General features: G+C 46.8%; 10 protein-coding genes across 10 annotated transcripts; 5 read left to right on the top strand and 5 right to left on the bottom strand.

Annotated features, from left to right (window-relative positions):
• Nucleotides 1-1,109: 1,109 nt before the first annotated feature.
• Nucleotides 1,110-1,592, bottom strand: LOC134284576 (histone H2A). The gene has a single exon (XM_062843559.1). The coding sequence runs from the start codon at nucleotides 1,508-1,510 to the stop codon at nucleotides 1,136-1,138; it is 375 nt and encodes a 124-aa protein (XP_062699543.1). The 5' UTR covers nucleotides 1,511-1,592; the 3' UTR covers nucleotides 1,110-1,135.
• Nucleotides 1,593-1,735: 143 nt separating this feature from the next.
• LOC134284570 (histone H2B) lies at nucleotides 1,736-2,188 on the top strand. The gene has a single exon (XM_062843553.1). It carries the CDS (start codon nucleotides 1,788-1,790, stop codon nucleotides 2,160-2,162), a length of 375 nt encoding a protein of 124 aa, XP_062699537.1. The 5' UTR covers nucleotides 1,736-1,787; the 3' UTR covers nucleotides 2,163-2,188.
• Nucleotides 2,189-3,924: 1,736 nt separating this feature from the next.
• On the top strand, nucleotides 3,925-6,348 carry LOC134284556 (histone H1-like). The gene has a single exon (XM_062843539.1). It carries the CDS (start codon nucleotides 3,986-3,988, stop codon nucleotides 4,664-4,666), a length of 681 nt encoding a protein of 226 aa, XP_062699523.1. The 5' UTR covers nucleotides 3,925-3,985; the 3' UTR covers nucleotides 4,667-6,348.
• Nucleotides 6,349-7,766: 1,418 nt separating this feature from the next.
• LOC134284584 (histone H4) lies at nucleotides 7,767-8,144 on the bottom strand. Its single transcript, XM_062843567.1, has one exon. It carries the CDS (start codon nucleotides 8,086-8,088, stop codon nucleotides 7,777-7,779), a length of 312 nt encoding a protein of 103 aa, XP_062699551.1. The 5' UTR covers nucleotides 8,089-8,144; the 3' UTR covers nucleotides 7,767-7,776.
• A 1,443-nt stretch (nucleotides 8,145-9,587) lies between these two features.
• On the bottom strand, nucleotides 9,588-10,070 carry LOC134284575 (histone H2A). Its single transcript, XM_062843558.1, has one exon. The coding sequence runs from the start codon at nucleotides 9,986-9,988 to the stop codon at nucleotides 9,614-9,616; it is 375 nt and encodes a 124-aa protein (XP_062699542.1). The 5' UTR covers nucleotides 9,989-10,070; the 3' UTR covers nucleotides 9,588-9,613.
• A 143-nt stretch (nucleotides 10,071-10,213) lies between these two features.
• Nucleotides 10,214-10,666, top strand: LOC115270078 (histone H2B). The gene has a single exon (XM_062843550.1). The coding sequence runs from the start codon at nucleotides 10,266-10,268 to the stop codon at nucleotides 10,638-10,640; it is 375 nt and encodes a 124-aa protein (XP_062699534.1). The 5' UTR covers nucleotides 10,214-10,265; the 3' UTR covers nucleotides 10,641-10,666.
• A 1,736-nt stretch (nucleotides 10,667-12,402) lies between these two features.
• Nucleotides 12,403-14,826, top strand: LOC134284555 (histone H1-like). The gene has a single exon (XM_062843537.1). It carries the CDS (start codon nucleotides 12,464-12,466, stop codon nucleotides 13,142-13,144), a length of 681 nt encoding a protein of 226 aa, XP_062699521.1. The 5' UTR covers nucleotides 12,403-12,463; the 3' UTR covers nucleotides 13,145-14,826.
• Nucleotides 14,827-16,244: 1,418 nt separating this feature from the next.
• On the bottom strand, nucleotides 16,245-16,622 carry LOC134284582 (histone H4). Its single transcript, XM_062843565.1, has one exon. The coding sequence runs from the start codon at nucleotides 16,564-16,566 to the stop codon at nucleotides 16,255-16,257; it is 312 nt and encodes a 103-aa protein (XP_062699549.1). The 5' UTR covers nucleotides 16,567-16,622; the 3' UTR covers nucleotides 16,245-16,254.
• Nucleotides 16,623-18,066: 1,444 nt separating this feature from the next.
• On the bottom strand, nucleotides 18,067-18,549 carry LOC134284579 (histone H2A). The gene has a single exon (XM_062843562.1). It carries the CDS (start codon nucleotides 18,465-18,467, stop codon nucleotides 18,093-18,095), a length of 375 nt encoding a protein of 124 aa, XP_062699546.1. The 5' UTR covers nucleotides 18,468-18,549; the 3' UTR covers nucleotides 18,067-18,092.
• Nucleotides 18,550-18,692: 143 nt separating this feature from the next.
• LOC134284569 (histone H2B) lies at nucleotides 18,693-19,145 on the top strand. Its single transcript, XM_062843552.1, has one exon. The coding sequence runs from the start codon at nucleotides 18,745-18,747 to the stop codon at nucleotides 19,117-19,119; it is 375 nt and encodes a 124-aa protein (XP_062699536.1). The 5' UTR covers nucleotides 18,693-18,744; the 3' UTR covers nucleotides 19,120-19,145.
• Nucleotides 19,146-19,988: the final 843 nt, after the last annotated feature.

Here is a 19,988-nt window from a genome sequence, read left to right as displayed (position 1 = left end):
ACTGTCGCTCTGCGTGAAATCCGTCGTTACCAGAAATCCACTGAGCTGCTGATCCGCAAGCTCCCATTCCAGCGTCTGGTCCGTGAAATCGCTCAGGACTTCAAGACTGACCTGCGCTTCCAGAGCTCAGCCGTCATGGCCCTGCAGGAAGCTAGCGAGGCCTACCTGGTTGGTCTGTTTGAAGATACCAACCTGTGTGCCATCCATGCCAAGCGTGTCACTATCATGCCCAAGGACATCCAGCTGGCTCGTCGCATCCGTGGAGAACGCGCTTAAATTTGGTCTTGTGTTATTAATCACTTTCAAAACGGCCCTTTTCAGGGCCACCGAAAACGTTTCACAAAAGAGTTTCACGAAAATTTCCTACGATAATAAGCCCCGGTATAGCCCTCACTATTATTTCGAACCTTTGAACATTTCCGCGCCAGCAGTGACGGTCCACCAAATTGCCAGTTACATTTTTCGTCCAAACGCCGACTGCAGGTAACGGCATTTTCGGGCCCGTTCACATAGCACATGGCTGGATCGATAGGTAAAAACAACAAACTGCAGCAATTTTCTGACAACCACGTTCGATAGATTTACGTAATGACAAAGACAAACTTACCGCGGGGTACAGACTGAGTCGATTTCGATTATTTTTATCGAAAATTCAACTATGTACGAGTCCTGATATTTTGATATTTTGACTGGATAACGTCCGTCAGCAAGATATGGGGGATAGAATTTCGAAAATCGAAAATTAAGCATATAACGAAGGGTGGTTAGGTTTCAATCGCTAATAAATCCATCATTTTCAGATGAGTGTTTCAATCAATCAGATTTTTTACTTCTTTCCACAACGATGAAAAACTAAACCGAATAGCAGTGAACGAAATTTAAAAACCATCACAAAACATTGACTTTATTTTTTTTTTTTCGGATCTTCCTCGGGATGTACTGCTTCTGCAGGTTCCTGAAATAAAAATCGTACCATTTCCAAAGCATTCGCACATTCAGAGCACTGCAAGGTAGGTAGTTTTGCAGCGAACAAATCATTCCAAAACAACTCTCTATCAGGAAAATGAATATTGTCGTCCTGAAAAGGACGGTTTTTGGTTTGATGCACACGGTCTTCGATCGAGCGGGAAGAGATTTATGCCTTCTTTTCGGTCTTCTTGGGCAACAGAACAGCCTGGATGTTTGGCAAGACACCACCCTGGGCGATGGTAACGCCAGACAGCAGTTTGTTCAATTCTTCGTCGTTGCGGATGGCCAACTGCAGATGACGGGGAATGATTCTGGTCTTCTTGTTGTCACGAGCAGCGTTTCCTGCCAACTCGAGGACTTCAGCAGCCAGATATTCCATCACGGCAGCCAAGTACACTGGGGCACCAGCGCCGACACGCTCGGCATAGTTGCCCTTCCTGAGCAGACGGTGGATACGGCCGACTGGGAACTGCAGTCCAGCACGGTTGGAACGGGACTTTGCCTTTCCCTTAACTTTGCCTCCTTTGCCGCGGCCAGACATCGTGAGATAGATTCGAGTTTTACTAACGAAGAAACGTTCACAAAGCGTACGTAAGCTGTACTGATGGCGAACCAACGGATCGGCAGGCTATTTTATACCCGCATAGCACTGCGCTACACCAACACTAGGGAGGGAAAAGCGAAACGAATAAAATGACAAACAAACCAAAGGGGCGGAACATCGCTTGCTATTCTACGGGTATAAAAGAGAACCGATTGGCTCGGTGGGCATCAGTTTCTGTTTCCTTTTGGATCGAAAACAACCTCACCGTAGCACGATGGCACCGAAAACCAGCGGAAAGGCCGCCAAGAAATCCGGCAAGGCCCAGAAGAACATTGTCAAGGGCGACAAGAAGAAGAAGAAGCAGCGCAGGAAGGAGAGCTACGCTATCTACATCTACAAGGTGTTGAAGCAAGTCCACCCGGACACTGGCGTCTCGTCGAAGGCTATGAGCATCATGAACAGCTTCGTCAACGACATCTTCGAACGCATTGCCGCCGAAGCCTCTCGTCTGGCTCACTACAACAAGCGCTCGACCATTACCTCTCGCGAAATCCAAACCGCCGTCCGTCTTCTGCTCCCAGGAGAGTTGGCCAAGCACGCCGTTTCCGAAGGAACCAAGGCCGTCACCAAGTACACCAGCTCCAAGTAAATGACGACCGTCCGGGAATTATCGCATCAAACCAAAAGGCCCTTTTCAGGGCCACTATATCATTCTCGAAAAGAGTTAACTAGGAAATAATGACCTGCCAAACCAACTGCAACACTTACGACTCAAACCTGTAGGACCTTATGGCCATTTCCGATGTACCCAATGGTAACATTCATACTAACCTCTAGTGTGGGCCCCGAATATGGCGACCGTGCCTCGATGATGTACTGCCACTTTGGCTCTGACTGACTGTAGTTACTGACTTTCTCTCAGATTGGTTGTTTCACGAAAAGTATCACCGTACCAACTGTGGTGCTGCCACCAGAGTTTACATACAATCGTATAAGCGTAGTTTTAGTCACCTAGCTAGATGAGTGAGCATAGCATAGAGTGGTGGGTACGACTGCTATCGATTACACGTCGGGGTGCGTTTGCTTGATTTCAAGTTTCTGAAAATTCACCAATAATTAATCGTTGCTACAATCGGGTGCGTGCGACACACAAGATTGGCTTCAAGTATCCAACTGCAGTAGGCGTCGTTTTTGTTTTCATTTTCACCCTGGAATTGGCCAGGCAAACTTGTCAGCTCTACATTTTCGGAACGCCTTTGAGATGAATCCATCGGACCGAGCATGTCTAGCCTGTGTCGTCCGGTGGTTTAGGTCAGTCAAATCATAGCTTTTGCACCATCGGAGAACAGATGCAGTGCGTCAGTTTTTGTTCGTTAGTTTCGATTACATCCAGACTGAACTTGAACCGACTAGGCCGGAATTAAAGGGTGCAAACACTTACTACATTCATTCAAATTCAGATTGAATTTGAACTCCAACGACGGCTCTAATAACTCTCAATGTTGATCGTACATCAAACAAGCTAACAACTCGATGGACTTGTGATAGATTCGCACTACTGGGCAGATTTTCGTGATTTTTGGCTGCTGTTAGGTGTATAATGTATTCAAATTTGTTTCCGCAAGATCCTGATGTGAAACTAACTCTAGATCTGTGATAACATCTAATATTACCCTTTTAAATCGTGCTCATTGCTGCGGCATCAAAGACTGGGACAAAGTACTGGTCTGCTTCGGTCAACTACAGCTGGGACTGCTACCTAGGCGGGAAATGATGTTTTCTGTTAGCATGCGTTTAGGTCGTAGAACTTTTGTACATAAACTAAATGTGCGTAAACCGACGGAGTTGTCCGATTGGAGTACAGCGAAGCACTAGTTTGAAGCATCATTTACGGAAAAATTTCATAAAACGGTATTGCCCAAAGTTTCCCTAAAACCAAGCACGCAGCAACGCGTACTAGCACCGGGAAGGACTTTGTTTTAGAGCCATTTCTAAGGCATTACCGGACCGAATACTTGCTCGGTATGGATGTCGCTGAATAGAGTAACTATTGGGCTTTTGAAATTCACTACCGACATGGACGATGACATTGTTTCAATAGCAACTATTGACTGTTTTGTCGGGTGAACCCACATCATATGACTCACGGGTGCTGCTAGGACACGTTTTTGCCAAGCTATTTCTGACATGGAACCCCAACAGCAATGTTGTGCCACTAGCTAGACTCATGTGCTTGTTAACTGTACAGAAAAGTTATTCAACTATTGCTCCCAGTAAATGTAAAATAGCGTTTTAGAAACATGTTACCAAAAAATTAGACAATATTTTGCGAACACTCAATAAGTGAACGATCATGTCTGCATCCCTAACACAGACATCATTATCGAACATCGCACTGTTGTCGGATTTACCTTCATTCAATCGTTTACACCAACGTGTCAGTGTCGCTGTACCTACTACCAACCAACCGCAATGTCTGAAGTTGCCGCCGAAGCCGCTGCCGCAGCTCCTGCTGCCTCGCCAGCCAAGGCCAAGAAGCCAAGGGCCCCTAAGGGACAGGGCAAGCCGAAGAAGCCATCGACCCATCCTCCAGTGAACGATATGGTTGTTGCTGCTATCAAAACCCTGAAGGAGCGCAACGGATCGTCCCTGCAGGCCATCAAGAAGTACATCGCTGCCAACTACAAGTGCGATGTCGCCAAGCTGGCCCCATTCCTCAAGAAGGCCTTGAAGAACGGTGTCGAGAAGGGCAAGTTTGTCCAAACCAAAGGAACTGGCGCATCCGGATCGTTCAAGCTGAAGGCTGAGGCCAAGAAGGCCGCCGGCGAGAAAAAGCCCAAGAAGGCCGGTGAGAAGAAAGCCAAGAAGGCTACCGGTGAGAAGAAGAAGGCTGCCAAGAAACCAGCTGGGGAAAAGAAAGCCAAGAAGCCAGCCGGCGAGAAGAAAGCCAAGAAACCAGCTGCAGCGAAAAAAGCCAAAGCTGCCGGTGCAAAGGCCGCCAAAAAGGCCGGAGGTGTGAAGAAGGCCGCTGCCCCGAAACAAAAGGCCACCAAGCCATCCAAGACCGCCGCAAAGAAGCCAAAGACCCCGAAACCGAAGAAGGCCGCCCCCGCCAAGAAAGCTGCCGCGAAGAAAACCGCCGCCAAGAAGTAATCTGGCGATTTTCGGAACCATCAGTCGTCATACTGCGAAACAGTATCCCACTTTCAAATCAGTCCTTTTCAGGACTACCATCTTAGATCTTACCAAAGAGTTAAAAGTTGAAATGGTTTCCTATCATCCAATGCCAGGTCATACGTTTCCTAGAATACTGCTAGGTGCAATTCTCAAATAGGCCGGTCAGCTCGGCATGATTGAGTGTTGCCTTTTCGCTGCCGCCGAGCTTCCAGAGTGAAACTCTCGAATCTTTGCACCGTGTTGGTGTAGTTAAGGTTAATTGAAAATGACTGCAACTTCCCTGCAGATTGATTGGTTGGTGAAATTCCTGTTACTACCCGGTTGACATAGAGCAAGTCACCTGGAAGGCTGCACTTGAAATGATGAAATTCACAAACACCAATCGTGAGAAGCACTAATTGTCACGATACAGCCATTTCTGTCTTCGCGCTTCGATATAACGTGCATTTTACCCTCGATATACGTACACCAAAATTTGTCTCAATGTGCACTTATTCTGGGTAGCATGGCTAAAGCTGCAATCGCATTTGGGGTGATTTTATCGTTTATCTGGAGATCATTACTGGGAAAGTTAGAACTTTTCATCGAAGCAAAATGTACGTTATAAACAGAATTTCCCGACTGGAAAAGGAATTGAATCCGCCGTCTCCGGGTTGGCGATCGAAAACCCTATCCCCTAGGCTAACCGGAGACCCCAATCTCACTTTCGATCGCCAACCAGTTCCCCACTCATCGGACAGAACTGCAATTCTGACCGAGGATTTCAAACGTTTAACCCAGTGTGCCTACTGACAGCCCTCTGAAAATCTTAGATCTACACGCCCTTGGTACAATGAAAGCACAGGATGCACAAGTTCTTCGCAGTTTTACACATACCTCAATAGTGAACGGCTTGCTGATCCCAGTTTAGGGCACTGCCGGCCGGGTGGGTTAAACAGGCGACAACACTCCGCGACACACGCGATTCAACACCCGGGCACAAGAACAAAACAAACTATTTACAATGGACACATTCACGCTGTGTGCATGACCACTGTACTTCCGGCGGCAGTCTTCCGCTATAGGTTCAAATTTTGAACGATGAATCAAACTGGCACTCCCGCAACGGAGACGCGACACTCAGCTAGACGGACACCGAACTGAACTGACTACCTACACCGAGGAAAAATTCTACTCAGTCCCTGCGTTATTCCTAATTCTGTTTTCGTTAAGTTTTAGCTGACCGAGTAGAATTTTTTCTCGGTGTATCACGACTAAGAAATTGCGCACGGTAAAACAACGTGACACAAAATTGAGAATGGATTTTCTCAGCCCGTTTGAGCTTCATGTTTAGTAAACTGCCAAATCTCGATCCGTGGTGAGAACCGGCGAGACATTCTCCCAAGGGGAGTGAGAATGAACGAACGCGTGTAACACGATTTGGAGTGTATACAAGGGCCCATATAGCCGAGGCGGCAAATGCACGGGTATTCAGCATGACCATGCTGAGGGTGACGGGTTCGATTCCCGGTCGGTCCAGGATCTTTTCGTAAAGGAAATTTCCTTGACTTCCTTGGGCATAGAGTATCTTCGTGCCTGCCACACGATACACATGCAAAATGGTCATTGGCAGAGGAAGCTCTCAGTTAATAACTGTGGAAGTGCTCATAGAACACTAAGCTGAGAAGCAGGCTTTGTCCCAGTGAGGACGTTACGCCAAGAAGAGGAGGAGGACGAATAACACGCTCAATTGTGTGTGGCTTTGTTTCACCGTGTGAGTGCCGCAGAGCACTCACCGCCGCTGCGTTTCGGCACGCATGGTGGGCAAGCTGTGAAAATTGTTGGCCAACATGGCAGCTTATATTTCGGATGGCAGGATACCGAGCTGTGCAAGACAACGCAGTTTTCTTGCTCTAAGTCACAAAACCGTCATTGAAAATAATTGCACTGTTATCCAGATAGTGAGTAGAGTAGAATTTTTATTAGCATTGGTTGTGGTTTTAGCGAGACTAAAATCTGCGTTTGAGTTTTTGATAAACGACGATGGTTTGTTTCCTCTCAATTGGCGATTAAAAGTAGAGATTATGTCGTGAAAATTTGGAAGTTTGAAAGGGAAATACCAGTTCCCCATCAGTTGATTCGTCAATTTTTTGGTAAATTTATCGATAAATTGATTTTTTCTACCCCGATCCTACATTAAATTTTATCTGGAACGACTCAATCACTAAAATACGAAATGGGATTTCACTAAACTTAACCTCACTTTAGGAGGCCAGGTTCTGCATATAACCTTGTACGCCACGCTGTAATCGAGAATTTTAACTCTCCTTTCCCTCCTCCGTACTTTTGCATTGCTTGAGCTCGAGCGTGGCGTACTTTATGGATGGCCCCTAAATAATTGACATGCTGCTTTGAAGTCCGGGATAGGGATACATTCACTTCCAAGCGTACAGTCACGAACGTATGGTACACGCCATTGAAATCCCGGGTAGGGATGCATACATCCATGATTTATTGCTATACAGTTTACCGGTTCTACCGACGCTTGGCGTTGGGCGACATTGCAACCATTGTTAACAATCAAGTTCTTCGAAACATACATATTGGATGTGGGAAATATTAAACAAAACTGTCATCTTCAAGACTGGAGTTTTCCTTGCCTTGATAAGTATGATTTGAGCTGCCTACGTGCATAACATGTATAAGCGACGCTCTGGAAGTATGGGGACGTGTTTGCTTAGCTTTTCAATTCGAGCTTTTCCAACTCGAAGCGGAGCATTTTTGGCTGGCCAAATTCCGATACGGAGGCAAGCGCTTCTGGTTCCCAGGTTTCATTTTAATTTTACTTACTTATCGTCGTGTTCAGCTTTCCGGTGCTACGGTGCACGAAAGATAGAATATCGAGAGGTTCCCAATGGAGGTACTATATACAAATTGGATGCACATATTTATATCATTACAATCTATCACTTCCGTTCTGAGGTCCATAGGCACGACATATTAGGTACTGTTGCTTTTTGGCGGTAGAAAACTGACTGTTTAACTCTTTTGTACACACGTTCGGTGGCCCTGAAAAGGGCCGTTTTTTGAGAGAAGAAACCTGTGATTTAACCTCCGAAACCGTACAGAGTGCGTCCCTGTCGCTTCAGGGCGTACACGACATCCATAGCGGTAACGGTTTTGCGCTTGGCGTGTTCAGTGTAGGTGACGGCATCACGGATGACGTTTTCCAGGAACACCTTCAGCACACCACGAGTTTCTTCGTAGATGAGACCGGAGATACGCTTGACTCCACCACGACGAGCCAGACGACGGATGGCGGGCTTGGTGATACCCTGGATGTTATCACGCAAAACCTTGCGATGACGCTTGGCGCCTCCTTTTCCGAGTCCTTTGCCTCCCTTGCCACGGCCAGTCATTTTGGATATTTACTTCTGTGTTCGACTACGGGTGTAACGAAACTGATGCCCTACGAAACTGATGCTGCCGCTTTTATACCTACTCGAGGGGTAACTTCTTCTTGCCATGCTTGCTTTTTCTATTCTTCTATGGCTTGTGATTGGTTGCCTGCGATGAACCAAGCATATAAAAGAGTACTACAAAAATTCGACCCTCATTCTTTCGCTTCGTTTCAACGTATTCGTTTGGATTGAAAACAATTTTCTTCATCTACGATGGCTCGTACCAAGCAGACTGCCCGTAAGTCTACCGGAGGAAAGGCCCCTCGCAAGCAGCTGGCCACCAAGGCCGCTCGCAAGAGTGCCCCTGCCACCGGAGGAGTCAAGAAGCCTCATCGTTATCGGCCAGGAACTGTCGCTCTGCGTGAAATCCGTCGTTACCAGAAATCCACTGAGCTGCTGATCCGCAAGCTCCCATTCCAGCGTCTGGTCCGTGAAATCGCTCAGGACTTCAAGACTGACCTGCGCTTCCAGAGCTCAGCCGTCATGGCCCTGCAGGAAGCTAGCGAGGCCTACCTGGTTGGTCTGTTTGAAGATACCAACCTGTGTGCCATCCATGCCAAGCGTGTCACTATCATGCCCAAGGACATCCAGCTGGCTCGTCGCATCCGTGGAGAACGCGCTTAAATTTGGTCTTGTGTTATTAATCACTTTCAAAACGGCCCTTTTCAGGGCCACCGAAAACGTTTCACAAAAGAGTTTCACGAAAATTTCCTACGATAATAAGCCCCGGTATAGCCCTCACTATTATTTCGAACCTTTGAACATTTCCGCGCCAGCAGTGACGGTCCACCAAATTGCCAGTTACATTTTTCGTCCAAACGCCGACTGCAGGTAACGGCATTTTCGGGCCCGTTCACATAGCACATGGCTGGATCGATAGGTAAAAACAACAAACTGCAGCAATTTTCTGACAACCACGTTCGATAGATTTACGTAATGACAAAGACAAACTTACCGCGGGGTACAGACTGAGTCGATTTCGATTATTTTTATCGAAAATTCAACTATGTACGAGTCCTGATATTTTGATATTTTGACTGGATAACGTCCGTCAGCAAGATATGGGGGATAGAATTTCGAAAATCGAAAATTAAGCATATAACGAAGGGTGGTTAGGTTTCAATCGCTAATAAATCCATCATTTTCAGATGAGTGTTTCAATCAATCAGATTTTTTACTTCTTTCCACAACGATGAAAAACTAAACCGAATAGCAGTGAACGAAATTTAAAAACCATCACAAAACATTGACTTTATTTTTTTTTTTTCGGATCTTCCTCGGGATGTACTGCTTCTGCAGGTTCCTGAAATAAAAATCGTACCATTTCCAAAGCATTCGCACATTCAGAGCACTGCAAGGTAGGTAGTTTTGCAGCGAACAAATCATTCCAAAACAACTCTCTATCAGGAAAATGAATATTGTCGTCCTGAAAAGGACGGTTTTTGGTTTGATGCACACGGTCTTCGATCGAGCGGGAAGAGATTTATGCCTTCTTTTCGGTCTTCTTGGGCAACAGAACAGCCTGGATGTTTGGCAAGACACCACCCTGGGCGATGGTAACGCCAGACAGCAGTTTGTTCAATTCTTCGTCGTTGCGGATGGCCAACTGCAGATGACGGGGAATGATTCTGGTCTTCTTGTTGTCACGAGCAGCGTTTCCTGCCAACTCGAGGACTTCAGCAGCCAGATATTCCATCACGGCAGCCAAGTACACTGGGGCACCAGCGCCGACACGCTCGGCATAGTTGCCCTTCCTGAGCAGACGGTGGATACGGCCGACTGGGAACTGCAGTCCAGCACGGTTGGAACGGGACTTTGCCTTTCCCTTAACTTTGCCTCCTTTGCCGCGGCCAGACATCGTGAGATAGATTCGAGTTTTACTAACGAAGAAACGTTCACAAAGCGTACGTAAGCTGTACTGATGGCGAACCAACGGATCGGCAGGCTATTTTATACCCGCATAGCACTGCGCTACACCAACACTAGGGAGGGAAAAGCGAAACGAATAAAATGACAAACAAACCAAAGGGGCGGAACATCGCTTGCTATTCTACGGGTATAAAAGAGAACCGATTGGCTCGGTGGGCATCAGTTTCTGTTTCCTTTTGGATCGAAAACAACCTCACCGTAGCACGATGGCACCGAAAACCAGCGGAAAGGCCGCCAAGAAATCCGGCAAGGCCCAGAAGAACATTGTCAAGGGCGACAAGAAGAAGAAGAAGCAGCGCAGGAAGGAGAGCTACGCTATCTACATCTACAAGGTGTTGAAGCAAGTCCACCCGGACACTGGCGTCTCGTCGAAGGCTATGAGCATCATGAACAGCTTCGTCAACGACATCTTCGAACGCATTGCCGCCGAAGCCTCTCGTCTGGCTCACTACAACAAGCGCTCGACCATTACCTCTCGCGAAATCCAAACCGCCGTCCGTCTTCTGCTCCCAGGAGAGTTGGCCAAGCACGCCGTTTCCGAAGGAACCAAGGCCGTCACCAAGTACACCAGCTCCAAGTAAATGACGACCGTCCGGGAATTATCGCATCAAACCAAAAGGCCCTTTTCAGGGCCACTATATCATTCTCGAAAAGAGTTAACTAGGAAATAATGACCTGCCAAACCAACTGCAACACTTACGACTCAAACCTGTAGGACCTTATGGCCATTTCCGATGTACCCAATGGTAACATTCATACTAACCTCTAGTGTGGGCCCCGAATATGGCGACCGTGCCTCGATGATGTACTGCCACTTTGGCTCTGACTGACTGTAGTTACTGACTTTCTCTCAGATTGGTTGTTTCACGAAAAGTATCACCGTACCAACTGTGGTGCTGCCACCAGAGTTTACATACAATCGTATAAGCGTAGTTTTAGTCACCTAGCTAGATGAGTGAGCATAGCATAGAGTGGTGGGTACGACTGCTATCGATTACACGTCGGGGTGCGTTTGCTTGATTTCAAGTTTCTGAAAATTCACCAATAATTAATCGTTGCTACAATCGGGTGCGTGCGACACACAAGATTGGCTTCAAGTATCCAACTGCAGTAGGCGTCGTTTTTGTTTTCATTTTCACCCTGGAATTGGCCAGGCAAACTTGTCAGCTCTACATTTTCGGAACGCCTTTGAGATGAATCCATCGGACCGAGCATGTCTAGCCTGTGTCGTCCGGTGGTTTAGGTCAGTCAAATCATAGCTTTTGCACCATCGGAGAACAGATGCAGTGCGTCAGTTTTTGTTCGTTAGTTTCGATTACATCCAGACTGAACTTGAACCGACTAGGCCGGAATTAAAGGGTGCAAACACTTACTACATTCATTCAAATTCAGATTGAATTTGAACTCCAACGACGGCTCTAATAACTCTCAATGTTGATCGTACATCAAACAAGCTAACAACTCGATGGACTTGTGATAGATTCGCACTACTGGGCAGATTTTCGTGATTTTTGGCTGCTGTTAGGTGTATAATGTATTCAAATTTGTTTCCGCAAGATCCTGATGTGAAACTAACTCTAGATCTGTGATAACATCTAATATTACCCTTTTAAATCGTGCTCATTGCTGCGGCATCAAAGACTGGGACAAAGTACTGGTCTGCTTCGGTCAACTACAGCTGGGACTGCTACCTAGGCGGGAAATGATGTTTTCTGTTAGCATGCGTTTAGGTCGTAGAACTTTTGTACATAAACTAAATGTGCGTAAACCGACGGAGTTGTCCGATTGGAGTACAGCGAAGCACTAGTTTGAAGCATCATTTACGGAAAAATTTCATAAAACGGTATTGCCCAAAGTTTCCCCAAAACCAAGCACGCAGCAACGCGTACTAGCACCGGGAAGGACTTTGTTTTAGAGCCATTTCTAAGGCATTACCGGACCGAATACTTGCTCGGTATGGATGTCGCTGAATAGAGTAACTATTGGGCTTTTGAAATTCACTACCGACATGGACGATGACATTGTTTCAATAGCAACTATTGACTGTTTTGTCGGGTGAACCCACATCATATGACTCACGGGTGCTGCTAGGACACGTTTTTGCCAAGCTATTTCTGACATGGAACCCCAACAGCAATGTTGTGCCACTAGCTAGACTCATGTGCTTGTTAACTGTACAGAAAAGTTATTCAACTATTGCTCCCAGTAAATGTAAAATAGCGTTTTAGAAACATGTTACCAAAAAATTAGACAATATTTTGCGAACACTCAATAAGTGAACGATCATGTCTGCATCCCTAACACAGACATCATTATCGAACATCGCACTGTTGTCGGATTTACCTTCATTCAATCGTTTACACCAACGTGTCAGTGTCGCTGTACCTACTACCAACCAACCGCAATGTCTGAAGTTGCCGCCGAAGCCGCTGCCGCAGCTCCTGCTGCCTCGCCAGCCAAGGCCAAGAAGCCAAGGGCCCCTAAGGGACAGGGCAAGCCGAAGAAGCCATCGACCCATCCTCCAGTGAACGATATGGTTGTTGCTGCTATCAAAACCCTGAAGGAGCGCAACGGATCGTCCCTGCAGGCCATCAAGAAGTACATCGCTGCCAACTACAAGTGCGATGTCGCCAAGCTGGCCCCATTCCTCAAGAAGGCCTTGAAGAACGGTGTCGAGAAGGGCAAGTTTGTCCAAACCAAAGGAACTGGCGCATCCGGATCGTTCAAGCTGAAGGCTGAGGCCAAGAAGGCCGCCGGCGAGAAAAAGCCCAAGAAGGCCGGTGAGAAGAAAGCCAAGAAGGCTACCGGTGAGAAGAAGAAGGCTGCCAAGAAACCAGCTGGGGAAAAGAAAGCCAAGAAGCCAGCCGGCGAGAAGAAAGCCAAGAAACCAGCTGCAGCGAAAAAAGCCAAAGCTGCCGGTGCAAAGGCCGCCAAAAAGGCCGGAGGTGTGAAGAAGGCCGCTGCCCCGAAACAAAAGGCCACCAAGCCATCCAAGACCGCCGCAAAGAAGCCAAAGACCCCGAAACCGAAGAAGGCCGCCCCCGCCAAGAAAGCTGCCGCGAAGAAAACCGCCGCCAAGAAGTAATCTGGCGATTTTCGGAACCATCAGTCGTCATACTGCGAAACAGTATCCCACTTTCAAATCAGTCCTTTTCAGGACTACCATCTTAGATCTTACCAAAGAGTTAAAAGTTGAAATGGTTTCCTATCATCCAATGCCAGGTCATACGTTTCCTAGAATACTGCTAGGTGCAATTCTCAAATAGGCCGGTCAGCTCGGCATGATTGAGTGTTGCCTTTTCGCTGCCGCCGAGCTTCCAGAGTGAAACTCTCGAATCTTTGCACCGTGTTGGTGTAGTTAAGGTTAATTGAAAATGACTGCAACTTCCCTGCAGATTGATTGGTTGGTGAAATTCCTGTTACTACCCGGTTGACATAGAGCAAGTCACCTGGAAGGCTGCACTTGAAATGATGAAATTCACAAACACCAATCGTGAGAAGCACTAATTGTCACGATACAGCCATTTCTGTCTTCGCGCTTCGATATAACGTGCATTTTACCCTCGATATACGTACACCAAAATTTGTCTCAATGTGCACTTATTCTGGGTAGCATGGCTAAAGCTGCAATCGCATTTGGGGTGATTTTATCGTTTATCTGGAGATCATTACTGGGAAAGTTAGAACTTTTCATCGAAGCAAAATGTACGTTATAAACAGAATTTCCCGACTGGAAAAGGAATTGAATCCGCCGTCTCCGGGTTGGCGATCGAAAACCCTATCCCCTAGGCTAACCGGAGACCCCAATCTCACTTTCGATCGCCAACCAGTTCCCCACTCATCGGACAGAACTGCAATTCTGACCGAGGATTTCAAACGTTTAACCCAGTGTGCCTACTGACAGCCCTCTGAAAATCTTAGATCTACACGCCCTTGGTACAATGAAAGCACAGGATGCACAAGTTCTTCGCAGTTTTACACATACCTCAATAGTGAACGGCTTGCTGATCCCAGTTTAGGGCACTGCCGGCCGGGTGGGTTAAACAGGCGACAACACTCCGCGACACACGCGATTCAACACCCGGGCACAAGAACAAAACAAACTATTTACAATGGACACATTCACGCTGTGTGCATGACCACTGTACTTCCGGCGGCAGTCTTCCGCTATAGGTTCAAATTTTGAACGATGAATCAAACTGGCACTCCCGCAACGGAGACGCGACACTCAGCTAGACGGACACCGAACTGAACTGACTACCTACACCGAGGAAAAATTCTACTCAGTCCCTGCGTTATTCCTAATTCTGTTTTCGTTAAGTTTTAGCTGACCGAGTAGAATTTTTTCTCGGTGTATCACGACTAAGAAATTGCGCACGGTAAAACAACGTGACACAAAATTGAGAATGGATTTTCTCAGCCCGTTTGAGCTTCATGTTTAGTAAACTGCCAAATCTCGATCCGTGGTGAGAACCGGCGAGACATTCTCCCAAGGGGAGTGAGAATGAACGAACGCGTGTAACACGATTTGGAGTGTATACAAGGGCCCATATAGCCGAGGCGGCAAATGCACGGGTATTCAGCATGACCATGCTGAGGGTGACGGGTTCGATTCCCGGTCGGTCCAGGATCTTTTCGTAAAGGAAATTTCCTTGACTTCCTTGGGCATAGAGTATCTTCGTGCCTGCCACACGATACACATGCAAAATGGTCATTGGCAGAGGAAGCTCTCAGTTAATAACTGTGGAAGTGCTCATAGAACACTAAGCTGAGAAGCAGGCTTTGTCCCAGTGAGGACGTTACGCCAAGAAGAGGAGGAGGACGAATAACACGCTCAATTGTGTGTGGCTTTGTTTCACCGTGTGAGTGCCGCAGAGCACTCACCGCCGCTGCGTTTCGGCACGCATGGTGGGCAAGCTGTGAAAATTGTTGGCCAACATGGCAGCTTATATTTCGGATGGCAGGATACCGAGCTGTGCAAGACAACGCAGTTTTCTTGCTCTAAGTCACAAAACCGTCATTGAAAATAATTGCACTGTTATCCAGATAGTGAGTAGAGTAGAATTTTTATTAGCATTGGTTGTGGTTTTAGCGAGACTAAAATCTGCGTTTGAGTTTTTGATAAACGACGATGGTTTGTTTCCTCTCAATTGGCGATTAAAAGTAGAGATTATGTCGTGAAAATTTGGAAGTTTGAAAGGGAAATACCAGTTCCCCATCAGTTGATTCGTCAATTTTTTGGTAAATTTATCGATAAATTGATTTTTTCTACCCCGATCCTACATTAAATTTTATCTGGAACGACTCAATCACTAAAATACGAAATGGGATTTCACTAAACTTAACCTCACTTTAGGAGGCCAGGTTCTGCATATAACCTTGTACGCCACGCTGTAATCGAGAATTTTAACTCTCCTTTCCCTCCTCCGTACTTTTGCATTGCTTGAGCTCGAGCGTGGCGTACTTTATGGATGGCCCCTAAATAATTGACATGCTGCTTTGAAGTCCGGGATAGGGATACATTCACTTCCAAGCGTACAGTCACGAACGTATGGTACACGCCATTGAAATCCCGGGTAGGGATGCATACATCCATGATTTATTGCTATACAGTTTACCGGTTCTACCGACGCTTGGCGTTGGGCGACATTGCAACCATTGTTAACAATCAAGTTCTTCGAAACATACATATTGGATGTGGGAAATATTAAACAAAACTGTCATCTTCAAGACTGGAGTTTTCCTTGCCTTGATAAGTATGATTTGAGCTGCCTACGTGCATAACATGTATAAGCGACGCTCTGGAAGTATGGGGACGTGTTTGCTTAGCTTTTCAATTCGAGCTTTTCCAACTCGAAGCGGAGCATTTTTGGCTGGCCAAATTCCGATACGGAGGCAAGCGCTTCTGGTTCCCAGGTTTCATTTTAATTTTACTTACTTATCGTCGTGTTCAGCTTTCCGGTGCTACGGTGCACGAAAGATAGAATATCGAGAGGTTCCCAATGGAGGTACTATATACAAATTGGATGCACATATTTATATCATTACAATCTATCACTTCCGTTCTGAGGTCCATAGGCACGACATATTAGGTACTGTTGCTTTTTGGCGGTAGAAAACTGACTGTTTAACTCTTTTGTACACACGTTCGGTGGCCCTGAAAAGGGCCGTTTTTTGAGAGAAGAAACCTGTGATTTAACCTCCGAAACCGTACAGAGTGCGTCCCTGTCGCTTCAGGGCGTACACGACATCCATAGCGGTAACGGTTTTGCGCTTGGCGTGTTCAGTGTAGGTGACGGCATCACGGATGACGTTTTCCAGGAACACCTTCAGCACACCACGAGTTTCTTCGTAGATGAGACCGGAGATACGCTTGACTCCACCACGACGAGCCAGACGACGGATGGCGGGCTTGGTGATACCCTGGATGTTATCACGCAAAACCTTGCGATGACGCTTGGCGCCTCCTTTTCCGAGTCCTTTGCCTCCCTTGCCACGGCCAGTCATTTTGGATATTTACTTCTGTGTTCGACTACGGGTGTAACGAAACTGATGCCCTACGAAACTGATGCTGCCGCTTTTATACCTACTCGAGGGGTAACTTCTTCTTGCCATGCTTGCTTTTTCTATTCTTCTATGGCTTGTGATTGGTTGCCTGCGATGAACCAAGCATATAAAAGAGTACTACAAAAATTCGACCCTCATTCTTTCGCTTCGTTTCAACGTATTCGTTTGGATTGAAAACAATTTTCTTCATCTACGATGGCTCGTACCAAGCAGACTGCCCGTAAGTCTACCGGAGGAAAGGCCCCTCGCAAGCAGCTGGCCACCAAGGCCGCTCGCAAGAGTGCCCCTGCCACCGGAGGAGTCAAGAAGCCTCATCGTTATCGGCCAGGAACTGTCGCTCTGCGTGAAATCCGTCGTTACCAGAAATCCACTGAGCTGCTGATCCGCAAGCTCCCATTCCAGCGTCTGGTCCGTGAAATCGCTCAGGACTTCAAGACTGACCTGCGCTTCCAGAGCTCAGCCGTCATGGCCCTGCAGGAAGCTAGCGAGGCCTACCTGGTTGGTCTGTTTGAAGATACCAACCTGTGTGCCATCCATGCCAAGCGTGTCACTATCATGCCCAAGGACATCCAGCTGGCTCGTCGCATCCGTGGAGAACGCGCTTAAATTTGGTCTTGTGTTATTAATCACTTTCAAAACGGCCCTTTTCAGGGCCACCGAAAACGTTTCACAAAAGAGTTTCACGAAAATTTCCTACGATAATAAGCCCCGGTATAGCCCTCACTATTATTTCGAACCTTTGAACATTTCCGCGCCAGCAGTGACGGTCCACCAAATTGCCAGTTACATTTTTCGTCCAAACGCCGACTGCAGGTAACGGCATTTTCGGGCCCGTTCACATAGCACATGGCTGGATCGATAGGTAAAAACAACAAACTGCAGCAATTTTCTGACAACCACGTTCGATAGATTTACGTAATGACAAAGACAAACTTACCGCGGGGTACAGACTGAGTCGATTTCGATTATTTTTATCGAAAATTCAACTATGTACGAGTCCTGATATTTTGATATTTTGACTGGATAACGTCCGTCAGCAAGATATGGGGGATAGAATTTCGAAAATCGAAAATTAAGCATATAACGAAGGGTGGTTAGGTTTCAATCGCTAATAAATCCATCATTTTCAGATGAGTGTTTCAATCAATCAGATTTTTTACTTCTTTCCACAACGATGAAAAACTAAACCGAATAGCAGTGAACGAAATTTAAAAACCATCACAAAACATTGACTTTATTTTTTTTTTTTTCGGATCTTCCTCGGGATGTACTGCTTCTGCAGGTTCCTGAAATAAAAATCGTACCATTTCCAAAGCATTCGCACATTCAGAGCACTGCAAGGTAGGTAGTTTTGCAGCGAACAAATCATTCCAAAACAACTCTCTATCAGGAAAATGAATATTGTCGTCCTGAAAAGGACGGTTTTTGGTTTGATGCACACGGTCTTCGATCGAGCGGGAAGAGATTTATGCCTTCTTTTCGGTCTTCTTGGGCAACAGAACAGCCTGGATGTTTGGCAAGACACCACCCTGGGCGATGGTAACGCCAGACAGCAGTTTGTTCAATTCTTCGTCGTTGCGGATGGCCAACTGCAGATGACGGGGAATGATTCTGGTCTTCTTGTTGTCACGAGCAGCGTTTCCTGCCAACTCGAGGACTTCAGCAGCCAGATATTCCATCACGGCAGCCAAGTACACTGGGGCACCAGCGCCGACACGCTCGGCATAGTTGCCCTTCCTGAGCAGACGGTGGATACGGCCGACTGGGAACTGCAGTCCAGCACGGTTGGAACGGGACTTTGCCTTTCCCTTAACTTTGCCTCCTTTGCCGCGGCCAGACATCGTGAGATAGATTCGAGTTTTACTAACGAAGAAACGTTCACAAAGCGTACGTAAGCTGTACTGATGGCGAACCAACGGATCGGCAGGCTATTTTATACCCGCATAGCACTGCGCTACACCAACACTAGGGAGGGAAAAGCGAAACGAATAAAATGACAAACAAACCAAAGGGGCGGAACATCGCTTGCTATTCTACGGGTATAAAAGAGAACCGATTGGCTCGGTGGGCATCAGTTTCTGTTTCCTTTTGGATCGAAAACAACCTCACCGTAGCACGATGGCACCGAAAACCAGCGGAAAGGCCGCCAAGAAATCCGGCAAGGCCCAGAAGAACATTGTCAAGGGCGACAAGAAGAAGAAGAAGCAGCGCAGGAAGGAGAGCTACGCTATCTACATCTACAAGGTGTTGAAGCAAGTCCACCCGGACACTGGCGTCTCGTCGAAGGCTATGAGCATCATGAACAGCTTCGTCAACGACATCTTCGAACGCATTGCCGCCGAAGCCTCTCGTCTGGCTCACTACAACAAGCGCTCGACCATTACCTCTCGCGAAATCCAAACCGCCGTCCGTCTTCTGCTCCCAGGAGAGTTGGCCAAGCACGCCGTTTCCGAAGGAACCAAGGCCGTCACCAAGTACACCAGCTCCAAGTAAATGACGACCGTCCGGGAATTATCGCATCAAACCAAAAGGCCCTTTTCAGGGCCACTATATCATTCTCGAAAAGAGTTAACTAGGAAATAATGACCTGCCAAACCAACTGCAACACTTACGACTCAAACCTGTAGGACCTTATGGCCATTTCCGATGTACCCAATGGTAACATTCATACTAACCTCTAGTGTGGGCCCCGAATATGGCGACCGTGCCTCGATGATGTACTGCCACTTTGGCTCTGACTGACTGTAGTTACTGACTTTCTCTCAGATTGGTTGTTTCACGAAAAGTATCACCGTACCAACTGTGGTGCTGCCACCAGAGTTTACATACAATCGTATAAGCGTAGTTTTAGTCACCTAGCTAGATGAGTGAGCATAGCATAGAGTGGTGGGTACGACTGCTATCGATTACACGTCGGGGTGCGTTTGCTTGATTTCAAGTTTCTGAAAATTCACCAATAATTAATCGTTGCTACAATCGGGTGCGTGCGACACACAAGATTGGCTTCAAGTATCCAACTGCAGTAGGCGTCGTTTTTGTTTTCATTTTCACCCTGGAATTGGCCAGGCAAACTTGTCAGCTCTACATTTTCGGAACGCCTTTGAGATGAATCCATCGGACCGAGCATGTCTAGCCTGTGTCGTCCGGTGGTTTAGGTCAGTCAAATCATAGCTTTTGCACCATCGGAGAACAGATGCAGTGCGTCAGTTTTTGTTCGTTAGTTTCGATTACATCCAGACTGAACTTGAACCGACTAGGCCGGAATTAAAGGGTGCAAACACTTACTACATTCATTCAAATTCAGATTGAATTTGAACTCCAACGACGGCTCTAATAACTCTCAATGTTGATCGTACATCAAA

Source organism: Aedes albopictus, unplaced genomic scaffold (assembly GCF_035046485.1).
Source record: "Aedes albopictus strain Foshan unplaced genomic scaffold, AalbF5 HiC_scaffold_31, whole genome shotgun sequence".
NCBI lineage: Eukaryota > Metazoa > Arthropoda > Insecta > Diptera > Culicidae > Aedes > Aedes albopictus.
Note: the sequence above shows the minus strand (reverse complement) of the source record. Positions and strands in the feature narration are given on the sequence as shown.